The sequence below is a fragment of the Cervus canadensis genome, chromosome 11 (assembly GCF_019320065.1).
Source record: "Cervus canadensis isolate Bull #8, Minnesota chromosome 11, ASM1932006v1, whole genome shotgun sequence".
NCBI lineage: Eukaryota > Metazoa > Chordata > Mammalia > Artiodactyla > Cervidae > Cervus > Cervus canadensis.
In genome coordinates, this window is record NC_057396.1 from 4,811,239 (window position 1) to 4,827,719 (window position 16,481).

At 39.8% G+C, this 16,481-nt stretch overlaps 1 protein-coding gene across 1 annotated transcript in view; it reads left to right on the forward strand.

The window, feature by feature from the left end:
• The window catches only part of TMEM123 (transmembrane protein 123), a 98,231-nt gene that overhangs the window by 18,063 nt on the left and 63,687 nt on the right, over positions 1–16,481 (forward strand). Inside the window, exons 5-8 of the mRNA XM_043482154.1 lie at positions 1,942–1,998; positions 5,766–5,825; positions 9,528–9,587; positions 13,309–13,368. Of these exons, the coding sequence (XP_043338089.1) occupies positions 1,942–1,998; positions 5,766–5,825; positions 9,528–9,587; positions 13,309–13,368 (237 nt within the window). The remainder of the gene's footprint in view (positions 1–1,941; positions 1,999–5,765; positions 5,826–9,527; positions 9,588–13,308; positions 13,369–16,481) is intronic.

Consider the following 16,481-nt stretch of genomic DNA (forward strand, 5'->3'; position numbering starts at 1 on the left):
TGCCACTTTATAAATTTAACTTAATTCCATGTAGTGTACTATTCTGCTGTAATACTTGCTCTTTTCTTGTCAAGTAAAGCATCCGCCTCCTTGTACTTAGATCGTCCAAGACATTCTTTATTTCAGTGCTTGCACACAGTAGGTACTTCATAAGTATTTTTTGAAAAAGGGTGAAGAGCTTAGAAAGAGGCAGTTTCTGCCTTCTTGCTCAAGCCAAAAAAAAAAAAAAAGGAAAGCATCCATCAAAAGAGTGACAACATCAGGGAGAGAAAAACAGGAGGCTCTTGTAATCTGGGCAGGAGGAAGACATGGGGTAATGGAGATAAGTGGGTAGAGTCTAGATCTACTTGGGGAGTGGAACTGATATAATTGTTAATGGATTGGATGGTGGAGTGAGGAAGAAGGAAGAATGAAATGATAACTTCCAGGAGTTAGGGTTGAGCAACCAGCAATGCAACAAGTGGGAACATGCGGGCAGAAGCAGGTTTATTGTAGAAAATCAGCACTTCCATTTGGCACTCTCATGTACGTGCTTTGGAATCAAACAGCCTGGACCACATCTGAGAATCTGCCACTTACTGGCTGGGTGGCCAGAATCTGCCTGCAAGGCAGGAGACCCTGGTTCGATTCCTGGGTTGGAAAGATCCCCTGGAGAAGGCTACCCACTCCAGTATTCATGGGCTTCCCTGGTGGCTCAGATGGTAAAGAATCCGCCTGCAGAACAGGAGACCTGGATTTGACCCCTGGTTTGGGAAGATCCCCTGGAGGAGGACATGGCAGCTCACTCCAGTATTCTTGCCTGGAGAATCTCCATGGACAGAGGTGCCTGGTGGGTTACAGTCCATGGGATCACAAAGAGTCAGACCTAAAGGAGCAGCTAAACACAGCTGGGTGGTCTCCTGTGGGTCTTCTGTCACTGCCTAGCTGTGTTTCTATCACAGAATTGTTTTGGGGGTAGATGGGCTGATGCAGGTTATGTACTCCACACAAGGCGTGGCATGTAGTAAGTCCATCATAATATTGTCAATTATTTGGCACCTTCTGCTAAATACATTAAATACAAGTCTACTGACCTTGATCTTTTTCAGGTTTAATCTTCATACCATAGTCTTTTGGGATAAATGGATTATGTTTCCAGCAAGAGAAAGAAATTTGCACACATAGTAAAGATAGCTCCATCAGAATTGTTACTGCATACTTTCTTTATACTTGGGAGGTTTTTGGGGTGGGGAACGCATTCCTTGGAAAAGTATACAATAATACACTTGCTCGCCTCCCATGTAATATATTGTTTAATCTTCTATTATACAGAGATCCAGGGTGAATAATGCACCCTGAAAAGTTGCTTAACTGGAGCGTAGAATTCTTCCAAACTTTTTCCAAATTTTAAGGTACTACTTAAAAATTCAAATAATTATATCGAGAAGGCTTGCAATTTTACGTGAAAACCCTAAGCCACTTCATCTTCTCTTCCATTGTATGAAGTTAGGCATGCTGGTGTACAAGACCTGGGCACTCGTTAATAGTAAGGGTGGTCCACTGTCCTCAGAAGACCAGAGTTATCAGTAGTAGAAATTTCTCATCACCACATGACCCATGTACAAACTATTTTATCAGTGGCTGGCATATAGTAAGTACCTGGTAAGTGTTACATTAGCTATATGTTTTCTGTCTTAAAATATCCAGTGATACAGATCTAGATTTATGAACAGTTTCAAGGCATGTTTTATAGAAGCAGTGGCAAAAGTAGAACTTCCTGTGGAAAAATCTACCCTCCCACCCCTCAGAGGCCTAAAGAAACATACTGCCAGTATTCTTTTTTTTTTTTTCTTTTTTTTTTTTATTATTTATTTATTTTTTCAGTGGGTTTTGTCATACTGCCAGTATTCTTAGTTAAATATTGATGTCCGTTGTTCACAGGATATTTCTTTGTTTTTATAGGAACTCCAAGCCAGAAGAATCCTATGTCTGTAGAAAACTCCGATGGTAACCAAGGAGGTGAGTTTTAAGAGGTCAGAAAATGGATTGTCTGTCTAGCATACATAAAGTAATATCAGCTAGTCCAGTACATATAAGCTGGTACACTGATATGTCTTAACCATGATTTGTGCATTTGTGATTACTTAAAGGCTACCATTAAAGACTTCCTTTAGCAGGCATCAGGAAATGATAGCTCACTGGATTCATCATCTTTCTCAGTTTAGCAAATTGTCAGTAAATTCTAGAACTGTTAATAAAAAAATGCTGGAATTTATTAGTGAGTTTTGAAGCACATTTTTAGGTGTGACATTTTGGGCTCTGCCTATGGACATGAACTAGAATTCATAAATCTGCTGATCTTGCTGGTGGAAGAAATCACTTTAAGCTGGTCAGCCATGGCAGCCTTATTTTGCCTTGGTGGACTCTAAGGAGATCCTGCTTATATTTCACCCATCAGTTAGATTTCAGTCCACCCCATTGCTTCCTTCTTGAAACAGTAGATGAAACTTTTTTCTTATGCTTTTAGTTTGGGATAGATGGATTTCTTCCTGATTTTCTGAATTGACATGGAAGGATAGGAACCAGGTTAATGTTATAAATAAGAGTACTATCAACGCATGTTTCTTCTAAGTCATATTTAGTTTATCTTCTCACTGCCTTTATTAAGAGTGACAGAGGTAAAAACTTAAAAAGGTACACAAATCCTATCCTTGGATCCATTTTTTTCTATTTTATTCAACAAATATTTCTTGATTATTTCTAATGTGTGGACACAGTCCAAAAGGGACCAAGTCTCTGACTTCTTGGAATTTTTCTTTTTGTTTTATTTTACTGTTCAAACATACACATAACTTAAAATTCACAGTGTTAGCCATTTTTAACTGTATGGGTGGCATAATTATATTCACAATATTGTGCAATATCATGGAGATTTTTTATTAATACTTTATTAAAGTACAGTTAATTTGCAATTTTGTGTTAATTTCTTCTGTCCAGCCATATGACTTAGGTATATACATGTATACATTCTTTTTTATTTTCTTTTCCATTGTGGTTTATTCCTGAATATTAAATGTAGTTCCCTGTGCACCTTTGTTGTTTCTCAATTCTATGTGTAAAAGTTTGCATCTACTAACCCCAGACTCTAGTCCCTCCCTCTGCTTGGAAACCTTGGGGTTTCCTTGGAAACCCTAAGTCTGTTCTGTATGTCTGTGAGTCTCTTCCTACTTCACAGATAGGTTCATTTGTGCCATGTTTTAGATTCCATATATAAGTGATTTGTTGTTGTGTAGTCACTAAGTCGTGTCTGCCTCTGTGACCCCACAGACTGCAGCATGCCAAGCTTCCCTGTCCTTCACTGTCTCCCAGAGTTTGCTCAAACTCATGTCTATTTCATCAGATCACTGATTAATCAGTGATTAATCCATCCAGTCACCTCATCTCTGTTGCCCTCTTCTTCTCTTGCCCTCAATCTTTGGCAGCATCAAGGTCTTTTCCAGTGAGTCAGCTCTTAGCATCAGTTGGCCAAAGTATTGTAGCTTCAGCATCCATCTTTCCAATGAATATTGAAGGTTGATTTTCTTTAGGATTGACTGGTTTGATCTCCTTGCTGTCCAAAGGACTCTTAAGAATCTTCTCTGGCACCACATTCAAAAGCATCAATTCTTCTGTGTTCTTTATTGTCCCACTGACATCCGTACATGACTACTGAAGACCATAGCCTTGACTACATGACCCTTTGTTTGCAAAGTAAATCTCTGCTTTTTAATATGGTATCTATATAGTGATTGCCAGACTTCAAAAGCCACCATAATGGGTAGCCAGTTAGGAGATGAAATTAATCTTTGATGAATCTGTCCCAATTAATGAACTTAACTTAATCCCATTTAGTGAAGTATTCTGCTGTAATACTTGGTGTTGTTCTGGCATGTAAAGCACCTGCCTCCTTGTACTTAGATCATCCAAGACATTATTTATTTCAGTGCTTGCACACAGTAGGTACTTCTTAAGTATTATTTTGAAAAAAAAGGTGAAGAAGTCATAAAACTAAGAAAGAGCTTAGAAAGAAGGCACTTTCTGCCTTCTTCCTCAAGCCAGAAAAAAGAAAAAAGGAAAGCATCTGTCATAAGAGTGACAACAGCAGGGAGAGAAAAACAGGAGGCTCTTGTAATCTGGGCAACAGGAAGACATGGGGTAATGGGGATAAGTGGGTAGAGTCTAGATCTGCTTGGGGAGTGGAACTGAAATCATTTTTAATGGATTGGATGCTTGAGTGAGGAAGGAGGAAGAATCAAAAGATAACTTCTGGTTGTTAGGGTTCAGCAACCAGCAATGCAAAACTAGGAACATGCGGGCAGAAGCAGGTTTATCATAGAAAATCAGCACTTCCATTTCACACGCTCATGTACGCTCTTTGGAATCAAACAGCCTGGTCCATATCTGATAATCCACCACTTACTGGCTGGGTGGCCAGAATCTGCCTGCAAGGCAGGAGACCCTGATTTGATTCCTGGGTGGGAAAGATCCCCTGGAGAAAGGGATTGGCTGCCCACTCCAGTATTCATGGGCTTCCCTGGTGGCTCAGATGGTAAAGAATCTACCTGCAGTGCAGGAGACCTGGATTCGATCCCTGGGTTGGGGAGATCCCCTGGAGGAGGACATGGCAACTCACTCCAGTATTCTTGCCTGGAGAATCTCCATGGACAGAGGTGCCTGGTGGGCTACAGTCCATGGGATCTCAAAGAGTCAGACACGACTGAGCAACTATGCACCGCTGGGTGGTGTCCTGTGGATCTCGTGTTGGTCTCCTCTCGGTCTCCTGTGGGTCTTCTGTCACTGCTTAGCTGTGTTCTTGTCGCAGAATTCTTTGGGGATTAGATGAGTTGATCAGGTTACATGCTCCTCACAAGGCCTGGCATGTTTAAGCCCTTCATAATATTGGCAGTTATTTGGTACCTGCTGCTAAATACATCTAAATACATAGTTGACTGACGTTGATCTTTTTCCGGTTTATTCTTCACACCATAGCCTTCTGGGATTAAGGTACTATGGTTCCAGCAAGAGGAAGAAATCTTCTCACACAGCAAAGATTGCTCCATCAGAATTGTTATTGCTTACTTTCTTCGTACTTAAAAGGTTCTTTTTGGGGGGAGCCCTTCCTTTCACAAAGTACACAATAATATACTTGCTCGCCTCCCATGTAATATATTGTTTAATCTTCCATTATATAAAGATCCAGGGTGAATAATGCACCCTGAAAAGTTGCTTAACTGGAGCATAGAATTCTTCCAAACTTTTTCCAAATTTTAAGGTACTAATTAAAAATTCAAATAATTATATCAAGAAGGCTTGCAATTTTACGTGAAAACCCTAAGCCACTTCATCTTCTCTTCCATTGTATGAAGTTAGGCGTGCTGGTGTACAAGACCTGGGCACTTGTTAATAGTAAGGGTGGTCCACTGTCCTCAGAATAGCAGAGCTGACAGTGGTAGAAATTCCTCATAACCACATGGCCCATATACAAACTATTTTATCAGTGGCTGGCACATAGTAAGTACCTGGTAAGTGTTACATTAGCTATATGTTTTCTGTCTTAAATAATCCAGTAAAGAGATCTAGATTTATGAGCAGTTTCAAAGCATGTTTCATAGAAGCAGTGGCAAAAGTAGAACTTCCTGTGGAAAAATCTACCCTCCCACCCCTAGAGGCCGAAAGAAACATATTACCAGTATCCTTAGTTAAATATTGATGTCCTTTCTTCACAGAATATTTCTTTGTTTTTATAGGAACTACAAACCAGAATGAACCTAAGTCTGAACAAAACTCCAATGGTAACAACCAAGGAGGTGAGTTTTAGAAGGTCAGAAAATGGATTATCTGTCTAGCATACATAAAGTAGTATCAGCCAGTCAAGTACATGTAAGCTGGTACACTGACCTGTATTAGCCATGATTTGTGCATTTGTGCATACTTAAAGCCTACCAACAAAGGCTTCCCTTAGTAGGCATCAGGAAATGGTAGCTCAGTGGATTCACCATCTTTTCAGTCTAGCAAAGTTGTGAGTAAATTGTAAAACTATTCATAAAAACATACTAGAATTTATTACTGAATTTTAAATCACCTTTTTAGGTATGACCTTTTATGCTCTGCCTATGAATATGAACTAGAATTCATAAATCCACTGATCTTGCTGGTGGAAGAAATCACTTTAAGCTGGTCAGCCATGACAGCCTTAATTTGCCTTGGTGGACTCTAAGGAGACCCTGCTTATATTTCACCCATCAGATAGATTTCAACCCACCACTTTGCTTCCTTCTTGAAACAGTAGATGAGACTTTTTTCTTGTGCTTTTAGTTTGGGACAGATGGATTTCTTCCTTGATTTTCTGAATTAACATGCAAGGATAGGAACCAGACTAAATGTTATAAGTAATAGTACTATCAATGCATGTTTCTTCTAACTAATATTTAGTTTATCTTTTCACTGCCTTTATTAAGAGTGACAGAGGTAAAAACTTAAAAAGGTACACAAATCCTATCCCTGGACCCATCTTTTGTACTTTTCTTCAACAAATATTGATTGAGTGTCTCTAATGTGTGGACACAGTACGAAAGGGACCAAGCTCTGACGTCTTGGTGTTTTTGTTTGTTTTTTGTGTTATTTTATTGTTCAAACGTACACATAACTTAAAATTCACAATGTTAGCCATTTTTAGGTGTACAGGTGGCATTAAATACATTCGCAATGTTGTGCAATGTCGTGATTTTTTATTAACTTTTTACTGAACTACAGTTATATATTACAATGTTCTGTAAGTTCTGCTGTCCAGCAAAATGACTTAGTTATATACATGTATACGTTCTTCTTTATTTTCTTTTCCATTGTGGTGTATTCCAGAATATTAAATGTAGTTCCCTGTGCACCTTTGCTGTTTCTCAGTTCTATGTGTAACAGTTTGCATCTACTAACCCCAGACTCCTAGTCTCTCCCTCCCCTTGGAAAGCTTGGGGTTTCCTTGGAAACCCTAAGTCTGTTCTGTATGTCTGTGAGTCTGTTTCTACTTCAAAGATTGGTTCATTTGTGCCATATTTTAAATTCCACATATAAGTGATTTGTTGTTGTTTAGTTACTAAGTTGTGTCTGATTCTGTGACCGCGTGGATTGCAGCATGCCAAGCTTCCCTGTCCTTCACTGTCTCCCGGAGTTTGCTCAAACTCACGTCCATTTAATCAGATCACTGATTAATCAGTGATTAATCCATCAAGTCCCGTCATCTTCTGTTGCCCCCTTCTTCTTTTGCCTTCAATATTTTCCTAGTATCAGGGTCTTTTCCAGTGAGTCACCTCTTTGCATCAGGTGGCCAAAGTATAGTAGCTTCAGCATCCGTCTTTCTAATGAACATTGAGGTTGTTTTCTTTAGGATTTACTAGCTTGATCTCCTTGCTGTCTAAGGGACTCTTAAGAAACTTCTCCAACACATTTAAAGCATCAATTCTTTGTGTTAAGTCTTCTTTATGGTTCGACTCACATTCGTAGATGACTAGTGTAAAAACCTTAGCTTTGACTAGATGGACCTTTGTTTGCAAAGTAATGTCTGTGCTTTTTGATGAGCTATGTATAAAGTGATTGCTAGACTTCTAAAGCCACCATAATGGGTAGCCAGTTAAGAGATGAAATTAATCTTTAATGAATGTGTGGTACTTCATGAACTTAATTCCATTTAGTGAAGTATTCTGCTGTAATACTTGGTCTTTTTTTGTCATGTAAAGCACCCGCCTCTTTGTACTTCGATCATCCAAGACATTCTTTATTTCAGTGCTTGTACACAGTAGATACTTCGTAAGTACTTTTTTAAAAAGGTGAAGAGGTCTTAAAACTACAAAGAGTTTAGAAAGTTCCTTAAGCCAGAAAAAAGGAAAGCCTCCGTCATAAAAGTGACAACAGCAGGGAGAGAAAAACAAGACGCTCTTGTACTCTGGGCAACAGGAAGACATGGGGTAATGGGGATAAGTGGATAGAGTCTAGATCTGCTTGGGGAGTGGAACTGAAATCATTGCTAATGGATTAGATGGTGGAGTGAGGAAGAAGGAAGAATCAAAAGATAAGTTCCGGTACTTAGGGTTGAGCAACCAGCAATGCAACAACTGGGATCATGCGGGCAGAAGCAGGTTCATTGTAGAAAATCAGCACTTCCATTTCGCACGCTCATGTACATGCTTTGGAATCAAACAGCCTGGTCCACATCTGAGAATCCGCCACTTACTGGCTAGGTGGCCAAAATCTGCCTGCAAGGCAGGAGACCCTGATTTGATTCCTGGGTGGGAAAGATCCCCTGGAGAAAGGGATTGGCTGCCCACTCCAGTATTCATGGGCTTCCCTGGTGGCTCAGATGGTAAAGAGTCCACCTGCAGTGCAGGAGACCTGGATTCGATCCCTGGGTTGGGGAGATCCCCTGGAGGAGGACATGGCAACTCACTCCAGTATTCTTACCTGGAGAATCTCCATGGACAGAGGTGCCTGGTGGGCTACAGTCCATGGGATCGCAAAGAGTCAGACATGACTGAGCAACGATGCACAGCTGGGTGGTCTGTGGGTCTTTGTCACTGCCTAGCTGTGTTCCTGTCACTGAATTGTTTTGGGGCTTAGATGGGCTAATGCAGGCTACATGCTCCCCACAAGGCCTGGCATATTTAAGCCCTTCATAGTATTGGCAGTTATTTGGTACCTTCTGCTAAATACATTAAATACAAGTCTACTGACCTTGATCTTTTTCAGGTTTAATCTTCACACCATAGCTTTGGGATAAATGAATTATGGTTCTAGCAAGAGGAAGAAATTTGCACTCAGATTAAAGATAGCTCTGTCAGAAATGTTATTGTTTACATTCTTTGTACTTGGGATATTTTTGGGGGTGGGAAAGGCCTTTGGGAAAAATTCACAATAATACACTTGCTCGCCTCCTATGTAATATATGTGTTTAATCTTCCATTATATAAAGATCCAGGGTGAATAATGCACCCTGAAAAGTTGCTTAACTGGAACATAGAATTATTCGAAACTCTTTCCAAATTTTAAGGTACTAGTTAAAAATTCAAATAATTATATCAAGAAGGCTTCCAGTTTGATGGGAAAACCCTAAGCTACTTCATCTTTTCTACAATATATGAAGTTAGGCGTGGTGGTATACAAGACCTGGGCACTCGTTAATAGAAATGGTGGTCCACTGTCCTCTGAGGAGCAGAGTTGTCAGTAGTAGAAATTTCTCATCACCACATGTCCCATGTACAAACTGTTTATCAGTGGCAGGAACATAGTAAGTATCTGGTAAGTGTAACATTAGCTATATGTTTCTGTTAAAATATCCAGTGATACAGATCTAGATTTATGAACAGTTTCAAGGCATGTTTCATAGAAGCAGTGGCAAAAGTAGAACTTCCTGTGGAATAATCTACCCTCCCACCCCTCAGAGCCCAAAAGAAACATATTGCCAGTATCCTTAGTTAAATATTGATGTCCTTTCTTCACAGAATATTTCTTTGTTTTTACAGGCGCTCCAAACCAGAATAATCCTCAGTCTGAAGAGAAGTCCAATGGTAACAACCAAGGAGGTGAGTTAAAAAGGTCAGAAAACAGATTATCTGTCTAGCATATATAACGTACTATCAGCCAGTCCAGTACATGTAAGCTGCTACACTGACTGTCTTAACTATGATTTGTTCATTTGTAAATACGTAAAGCCTCCCATCAAAGGCTTCCCTTAGTAGGCATCAGGAAATGATAGTTCACTAGATTCATCATCTTTCTCAGTCTAGCAAAGTTGTGGGTAAATTCTAAAAGTATTAATAAAAACATACTGGAGTTTATTAGTGAGGTGAAGGACATTTTTAGGTGTGACATTTTGGGCCTGTGGATATGAACTAGAATTCATAAATCTGCTGATCTTGCTGGTAGAAGAAATCACTTTAAGCTGCTCAGCCACGGCAGCCTTAACTTGCCTTGGTGGACTCTAAGGAGACCCTGCTTATATTTCATCCATCCGTTAGATTTCAGTCCACCCCGTTGCTTCCATGTTAAAGCAGTAGATGAGGCCCTTTTCTTGTGCTTTTAGTTTGGGACAGATGGATTTCTTCCTTGATTTTCTGAATTAACATGCAAGGATAGGAACCAGACTGATATTATAAATAATACTACCATCAACACATGTTTCTTCTAACGAATATTTAGTTTATCTTCTCACTGCCTTCTTTAAGAGTGGCAGAGGTAGAAATTTAAAAAGGTACACAGATCCTGTCCCTGGTCCCATTTTTTCTACTTTTATTCAACAATTATTAATTGAGTATCTCTGATGTGTGGACACAGTACAAAAGGGACCAAGCTCTAAGTTCTTGGAGTTGTTTGTTTTTAGTTTTATTTTATTGTTGAAACATTCACATAATATAAATTCACAGTGTTAGTCATTTTTAGGTGTACAGGTGACATTACATACTTTCACAGTGTTGTGCAATATCATGGATTTTTTTATTAATTTTTTATTGAAGTATAGTTAATTTACAATATTGTATTAATTTCTGCTGTCCAGCAAAGTGACTTAGTTATATACATGTATACATTCTTTTTTATTTTCTTTTCCATTGTGGTTTATTCCTGAATATTAAATGTAGCTCCCTGTGCACCGTTGTTATTTCTCAGTTCTATATGTAATAGTTTGCATCTACTAACCCCAGACTCCTGGTCCCTCCCTCCCTGACTTTTGCTCCCCCTTGGAGACCGTAAGTCTGTTCTGTATATCTGTGAGTCTGTTTCTACTTCATAGATAGGTTCATTTGTTCCACATTTTAGATTCCACATATAAGTGATTTGTTGTTGGTTAGTCACTAATTCATGTCTGACTCTGTTACCCCACGGACTGCAGCATGCCTAGCTTCCCTGTCCTTCACTGTCTCCTGGAGTTTGCTGAAATTCATGTCCATTTAATCAGATCATTGATTAGTCAGTGATTAATCCATCCAGTCACCACATCCTCTGTTGCCCCTTCTTTTGCCCTCAGTCTTTCCCAGCATCAGGGTCTTTTTCAACGAGTCAGCTCTTTGCATCATGTGGCCAAAGTATTGTAGCTTCAGCATACATCCTTCCAATGAATATTGAGGGTTGTTTTCTTTAGGATTGACTGGTTTGATTTCCGTGCTGTCCAAGGGACTCTTAAGAATCTTCTCTGGCACCACAGTTCAAAAGGATCAAATCTTTGTGTTCAGCCTTCTTTATGGTTCGACTCACATGTATAAATGACTAGTGAATAAACCATAGCTTTTACCTGATAGACCTTTGTTTGCAAAGTAATGTCTCTGCTTTTTAATAAGCTATGTATAAAGTGATTGCCAGACTTCTAAAGCCACCATAATGCGTAGCCAATTAGGACATGAAATAAATTTTTAATGAATCTGTGCCTCTTTATGAACTAAACTTAATTCCATTTAGTGAAGTATTTTGTTGTAATACTTTGTCTTTTTTTGTCTGTTAAAGCATCCGACTCCTTGTACTTAGATCGTCCAAGACATTCTTTATTTCAGTGCTTGCACACAGTAGGTATTTCATAAGTATTTTTTGAAAAAGGGTGAAGAGGTCTTAAAGCTAGGAAGAGCTTAGAAAGAAGGCAGTTTCTGCCTTCTTCCTCAAACCAGAAGAAAAAAATGAAAGCATCTGTCATAAGAGTGACGACATCAGGGAGAGAAAAACAGGAGGCTCTTGTAATCTGGGCAAAAGAGGAAGAGAAGGGGTAATGGGGATAAGTGGGTAGAGTCTAGATCTACTTGGGGAGTGGAACTGAAATCATTGCTAATGGATTGGATGGTGGAGTGAGGAAGAAGGAAGAATCAAAAGATAACTTCCAGTGTTAGGGTTGAGCAACCAGCAATGCAACAACTGGGAACATGAGGGCAGAAGCAGGTTCATTGTAGAAAATCAGCACTTCCATTTCGCACGCTCATGTACATGCTTTGGAATCAAACAGCCTGGTCCACATCTGAGAATCCGCCACTTACTGGCTGGGTGGCCAGAATCTGCCTGCAAGGCAGGAGACCCTGATTCGATTCCTGGGTGGGAAGGATCCCCTGGAGAAAGGGATTGGCTGCCCACTCCAGTATTCATGGGCTTCCCTGGTGGCTCAGATGGTAAAGAATCTACCTGCAGTGCAGGAGACCTGGATTCGATCCCTGGGTTGGGGAGATCCCCTGGAGAAGGACATGGCAACTCACTCCAGTATTCTTGCCTGGAGAATCTCCATGGACAGAGGTGCCTGGTGGGCTACAGTCCATGGGATCGCAAAGAGTCAGACATGACTGAGCAACGATGCACAGCTGGGTGGTCTGTGTGTCTTTGTCACTGCCTAGCTGTGTTCCTGTCACTGAATTGTTTTGGGGGTTAGATGGGCTAATGCAGGTTACATGCTCCCCACAAGGCCTGGCATATTTAAGCCCTTCATAGTATTGGCAGTTATTTGGTACCTTCTGCTAAATACATCTAAATACAAATCTACTGACCTTGATCTTTTTCAGGTTTAATCTTCACACCATAGCTTTGGGATAAATGAATTATGGTTCTAGCAAGAGGAAGAAATTTGTACTCAGAGTAAAGATAGCTCCGTCAGAATTGTTATTGCTTATTTTTCTTGTACTTTGGAGGTTTTTGGGGTGGGGGAGGCCTTTTTGTGAAAACTACACAATAATACACTTGCTCGCTTCCCATGTAGTATATGTGTTTAATCTTCCATTATATAAAGGTTCAGGGTGAATAATGCACCCTAAAAAGTTGCTTAACTGGAGTATAGAATTATTCCAAACTCTTCCCAAATTTTAAGGTACTAGTTAAAAATTCAAGGAATTATGTCAAGAAGGCTTCCAGTTTGATGGGAAAACCCTAAGCTACTTCATCTTTTCTACAATATATGAAGTTAGGCGTGGTGGTATACAAGACCTGGGCACTCATTAATAGTAAAGGTGGTCCACTGTCCTCTGAAGACCAGAGTTGTCAGTAGTAGAAATTTCTCATCACCACATGACCCAGGTACAAACTATTTTATCAGTGGCAGGAACATAGTAAGTACCTGGTAATTGTTACATTAGCTATATGTTTTCTGTCTTAAAGTATCCAGTGATACAGATCTAGATTTATGAACAGTTTCAAGGCATGTTTTACAGAAGCAGTGGCAAAAGTAGAACTTCCTGTGGAATAATCTACCCTCCCACCCCTCAGAGCCCAAAAGAAACATATTGCCAGTATCCTTAGTTAAATATTGATGTCCTTTCTTCACAGAATATTTCTTTGTTTTTATAGGAGCTCCAGGCCAGAATAATCCTCAGCCTGTACAAAACTCCAGTGGTAACAACCAAGGAGGTGAGTTTAAAAAGGTCAGAAAATGGATTATCTGTCTAGCATATGTAAAGTAATATCAGCTAGTCCAGTACATATAAGCTGGTACACTGACTGTCTTAACTATGATTTGTTCATTTGTAAATACGTAAAGCCTCCCATCAAAGGCTTCCCTTAGTAGGCATCAGGAAATGATACTTCACTAGACTCATCATCTTTCTCAGTCTAGCAAAGTTGTGAGTAAATTCTAAAAGTATTAATAAAAACATATTGGAGTTTATTAGTGAGGTGAAGCACATTTTTAGGTGTGACATTTTGGGCCTGTGGATATGAACTAGAATTCATAAATCTGCTGATCTTGCTGGTAGAAGAAGTCACTTTAAGCTGCTCAGCCATGGCAGCCTTAACTTGCCTTGATGGACTCTAAGAAGACCCTGCTTATATTTCACCCAACCATTAGATTTCAGTCTACCCCGTTGCTTCCTTATTGAAACAGTAGATGAGGCCCTTTTCTTGTGCTTTTAGTTTGGGACAGATGGATTTCTTCCTTGATTTTCTGAATTAACATGCAAGGATAGGAATCAGACTGATGTTATAAATAATTGTACCATCAACACATGTTTCTACTAAGTCATGTTTAGTTTATTTCTCACCACCTTTTTTAAGAGTGACAGAGGTAGAAATTTAAAAAGGTACACAGATCCTGTCCCTGGTCCCATTTTTTCTACTTTTATTCAACAAATATTAATAGAGTGTCTCTAATGTGTGGACACAATACAAAAGGGACCGAGGTCTAACTTCTTGGAGGTTTTGTTTGTTTTTAGTTTTATTTTGTTGTTTAAACATACACATAACATAAAATTCACAATTTTAATCATTTTTAGGTGTACAGGTGACATTACATACTTTCACAGTGTTGTGCAATATCATGGATATTTTTATTTTTTATTGAAGTACAGTTAATTTACAATGTTGTGTTAATTTCTGCTGTCCAGCAAAATGACTTAGTTATATACATGTATGCATTCTTTTTTATTTTCTTTTCCGTTGTGGTTTATTCCTGATTATTAAATGTAGTTCCCTGTGCACCATTGTTATTTCTCAGTTCTATATGTAATGGTTTACATCTACTCACCCCAGAGTCCTAGTCCTTCCCTCCCCTTAGAAATCTTGAGGTTTCCTTGGAAACCCTAAGTCTGTTCTGTATGTCTGTGAGTCTCTTCTTACTTCATACATAGGTTCATTTGTACCGTATTTTAGGATTGACATATAAGTGATTTGTTCTTGTTTAATCAGTAAGTTATGTCCGCCACTGTGACCCCACGGATGCAGCATGCCAAGCTTCCCTGTCCTTCACTGTCTTCTGGAGTTCGCTGAAATTCATGTCCATTTAATCAGATCACTGATTAATCAGTGATTAATCCATCCAGTCAACTCTTCCTCTGTTGCCCCCTTCTTCTTTTCCCTCAGTCTTTCCCAGCATCAGGGTCTTTTCCAGTGAGGCAGCTCTTTGCTGCAGGTGACCAAACTATTGCAGCTTCAGCATGTCTTTCCAATGAATATTAAGGGTTGTTTTCTGTAGGATTGACTGGCTTGATCTCCTTGGTGTCCAAGGGACTCTTAAGAATCTTCTCCAGCATCACACTCAAAAGCATCAATTCTTTTGTTTTCTTTATGGTCCCACTGACATCTGTATATGACTACAGGAAAACCATGGCTTTGACTAGATGAACCTTTGTTTGCAAAGTAAATCTCTGCTTTTTAATATGCTATTTATATAGTGATTGCCAGACTTCCAAAGCCATCATAATGGGTAGCCAATTAGGAAATGAAATTAATCTTTAATGAATCTGTGCCACTTTATAAACTTAACTCCATTTAGTGAAGTATTCCGCTGTAATACTTGGTCTTCTTTTGTCATGTAAAGTACCCGCCTCCTTGTACTTAGAACGTCCAAGACATTCTTTATTTCAGTGCTTTATTTAAGGCAATTTCTGCCTTCTTCCTCAAGCCAGAAAAAAGGAAAGCATCCGTCATAAGAGTGACAACATCAGGGAGAGAAAAACAGGAGGCTCTTGTAATCTGGGCAAAAGAGGAAGAGAAGGGGTAATGGGGATAAGTGGGTAGAGTCTAGATCTACTTGGGGAGTGGAACTGAAATCATTGCTAATGGATTGGATGGTGGAGTGAGGAAGGAGGAAGAATCAAAAGATAAGTTCCGGGACTTAGGGTTGAGCAACCGGCAAAGCAATAGCTGGGAACATTCGGGAAGAAGCAGGTTCATTGTAGAAAATCAGCACTTCCATTTGGCACTCTCATGTACATGCTTTGGAATCAAACAGCCTGGTCCACATCTGAGAATCCGCCACTTACTGGCTGGGTGGCCAGAATCTGCCTGCAAGGCAGGAGACCCTGATTTGATTCCTGGGTGGGAAAGATCCCCTGGAGAAAGGGATTGGCTGCCCACTCCAGTATTCATGGGCTTCCCTGGTGGCTCAGATGGTAAAGAATCTACCTGCAGTGCAGGAGACCTGGATTCGATCCCTGGGTTGGGGAGATCCCCTGGAGGAGGACATGGCAACTCACTCCAGTATTCTTGCCTGGAGAATCTCCATGGACAGAGGTGCCTGGTGGGCTACAGTCCATGGGATCCAAAAGAGTCAGACATATCTGAGCATCTATGCACAGCTGGGTAGTCTCCTGTGGGTCTCCTGTCAGTCTCCCGTGGGTCTTCTGTCACTGCTTAGCTGTGTTCTTGTCGCAGATATCTTGGGATGTTAGATGTGTAGATGCAGGTTACATGCTCCCCAACAAAGCCTAGCATGTTTAAGCCCTTCATAATATTGGCAGTTATTTGGTACCTGCTGCTAAATACATCTAAATACATAGTTGACTGACGTTGAGCTTTTCCAGGTTTAATCACACCGTAGCCTTCTAGGATTAAGGTACTATGGTTCCAGCATGAGAAAGAAATTTTCTCACACAGTAAAGATCACTCCATCGGAATTGTTATTGCTTACTTTCTTCGTACTTAAAAGGTTCTTTTTGGGGGGAGGCCTTCTTTTCACAAAGTACACAATAATATACTTGCTCACCTCCCATGTAATATATGTTTTTATTCTTCCATCATATAAAGAT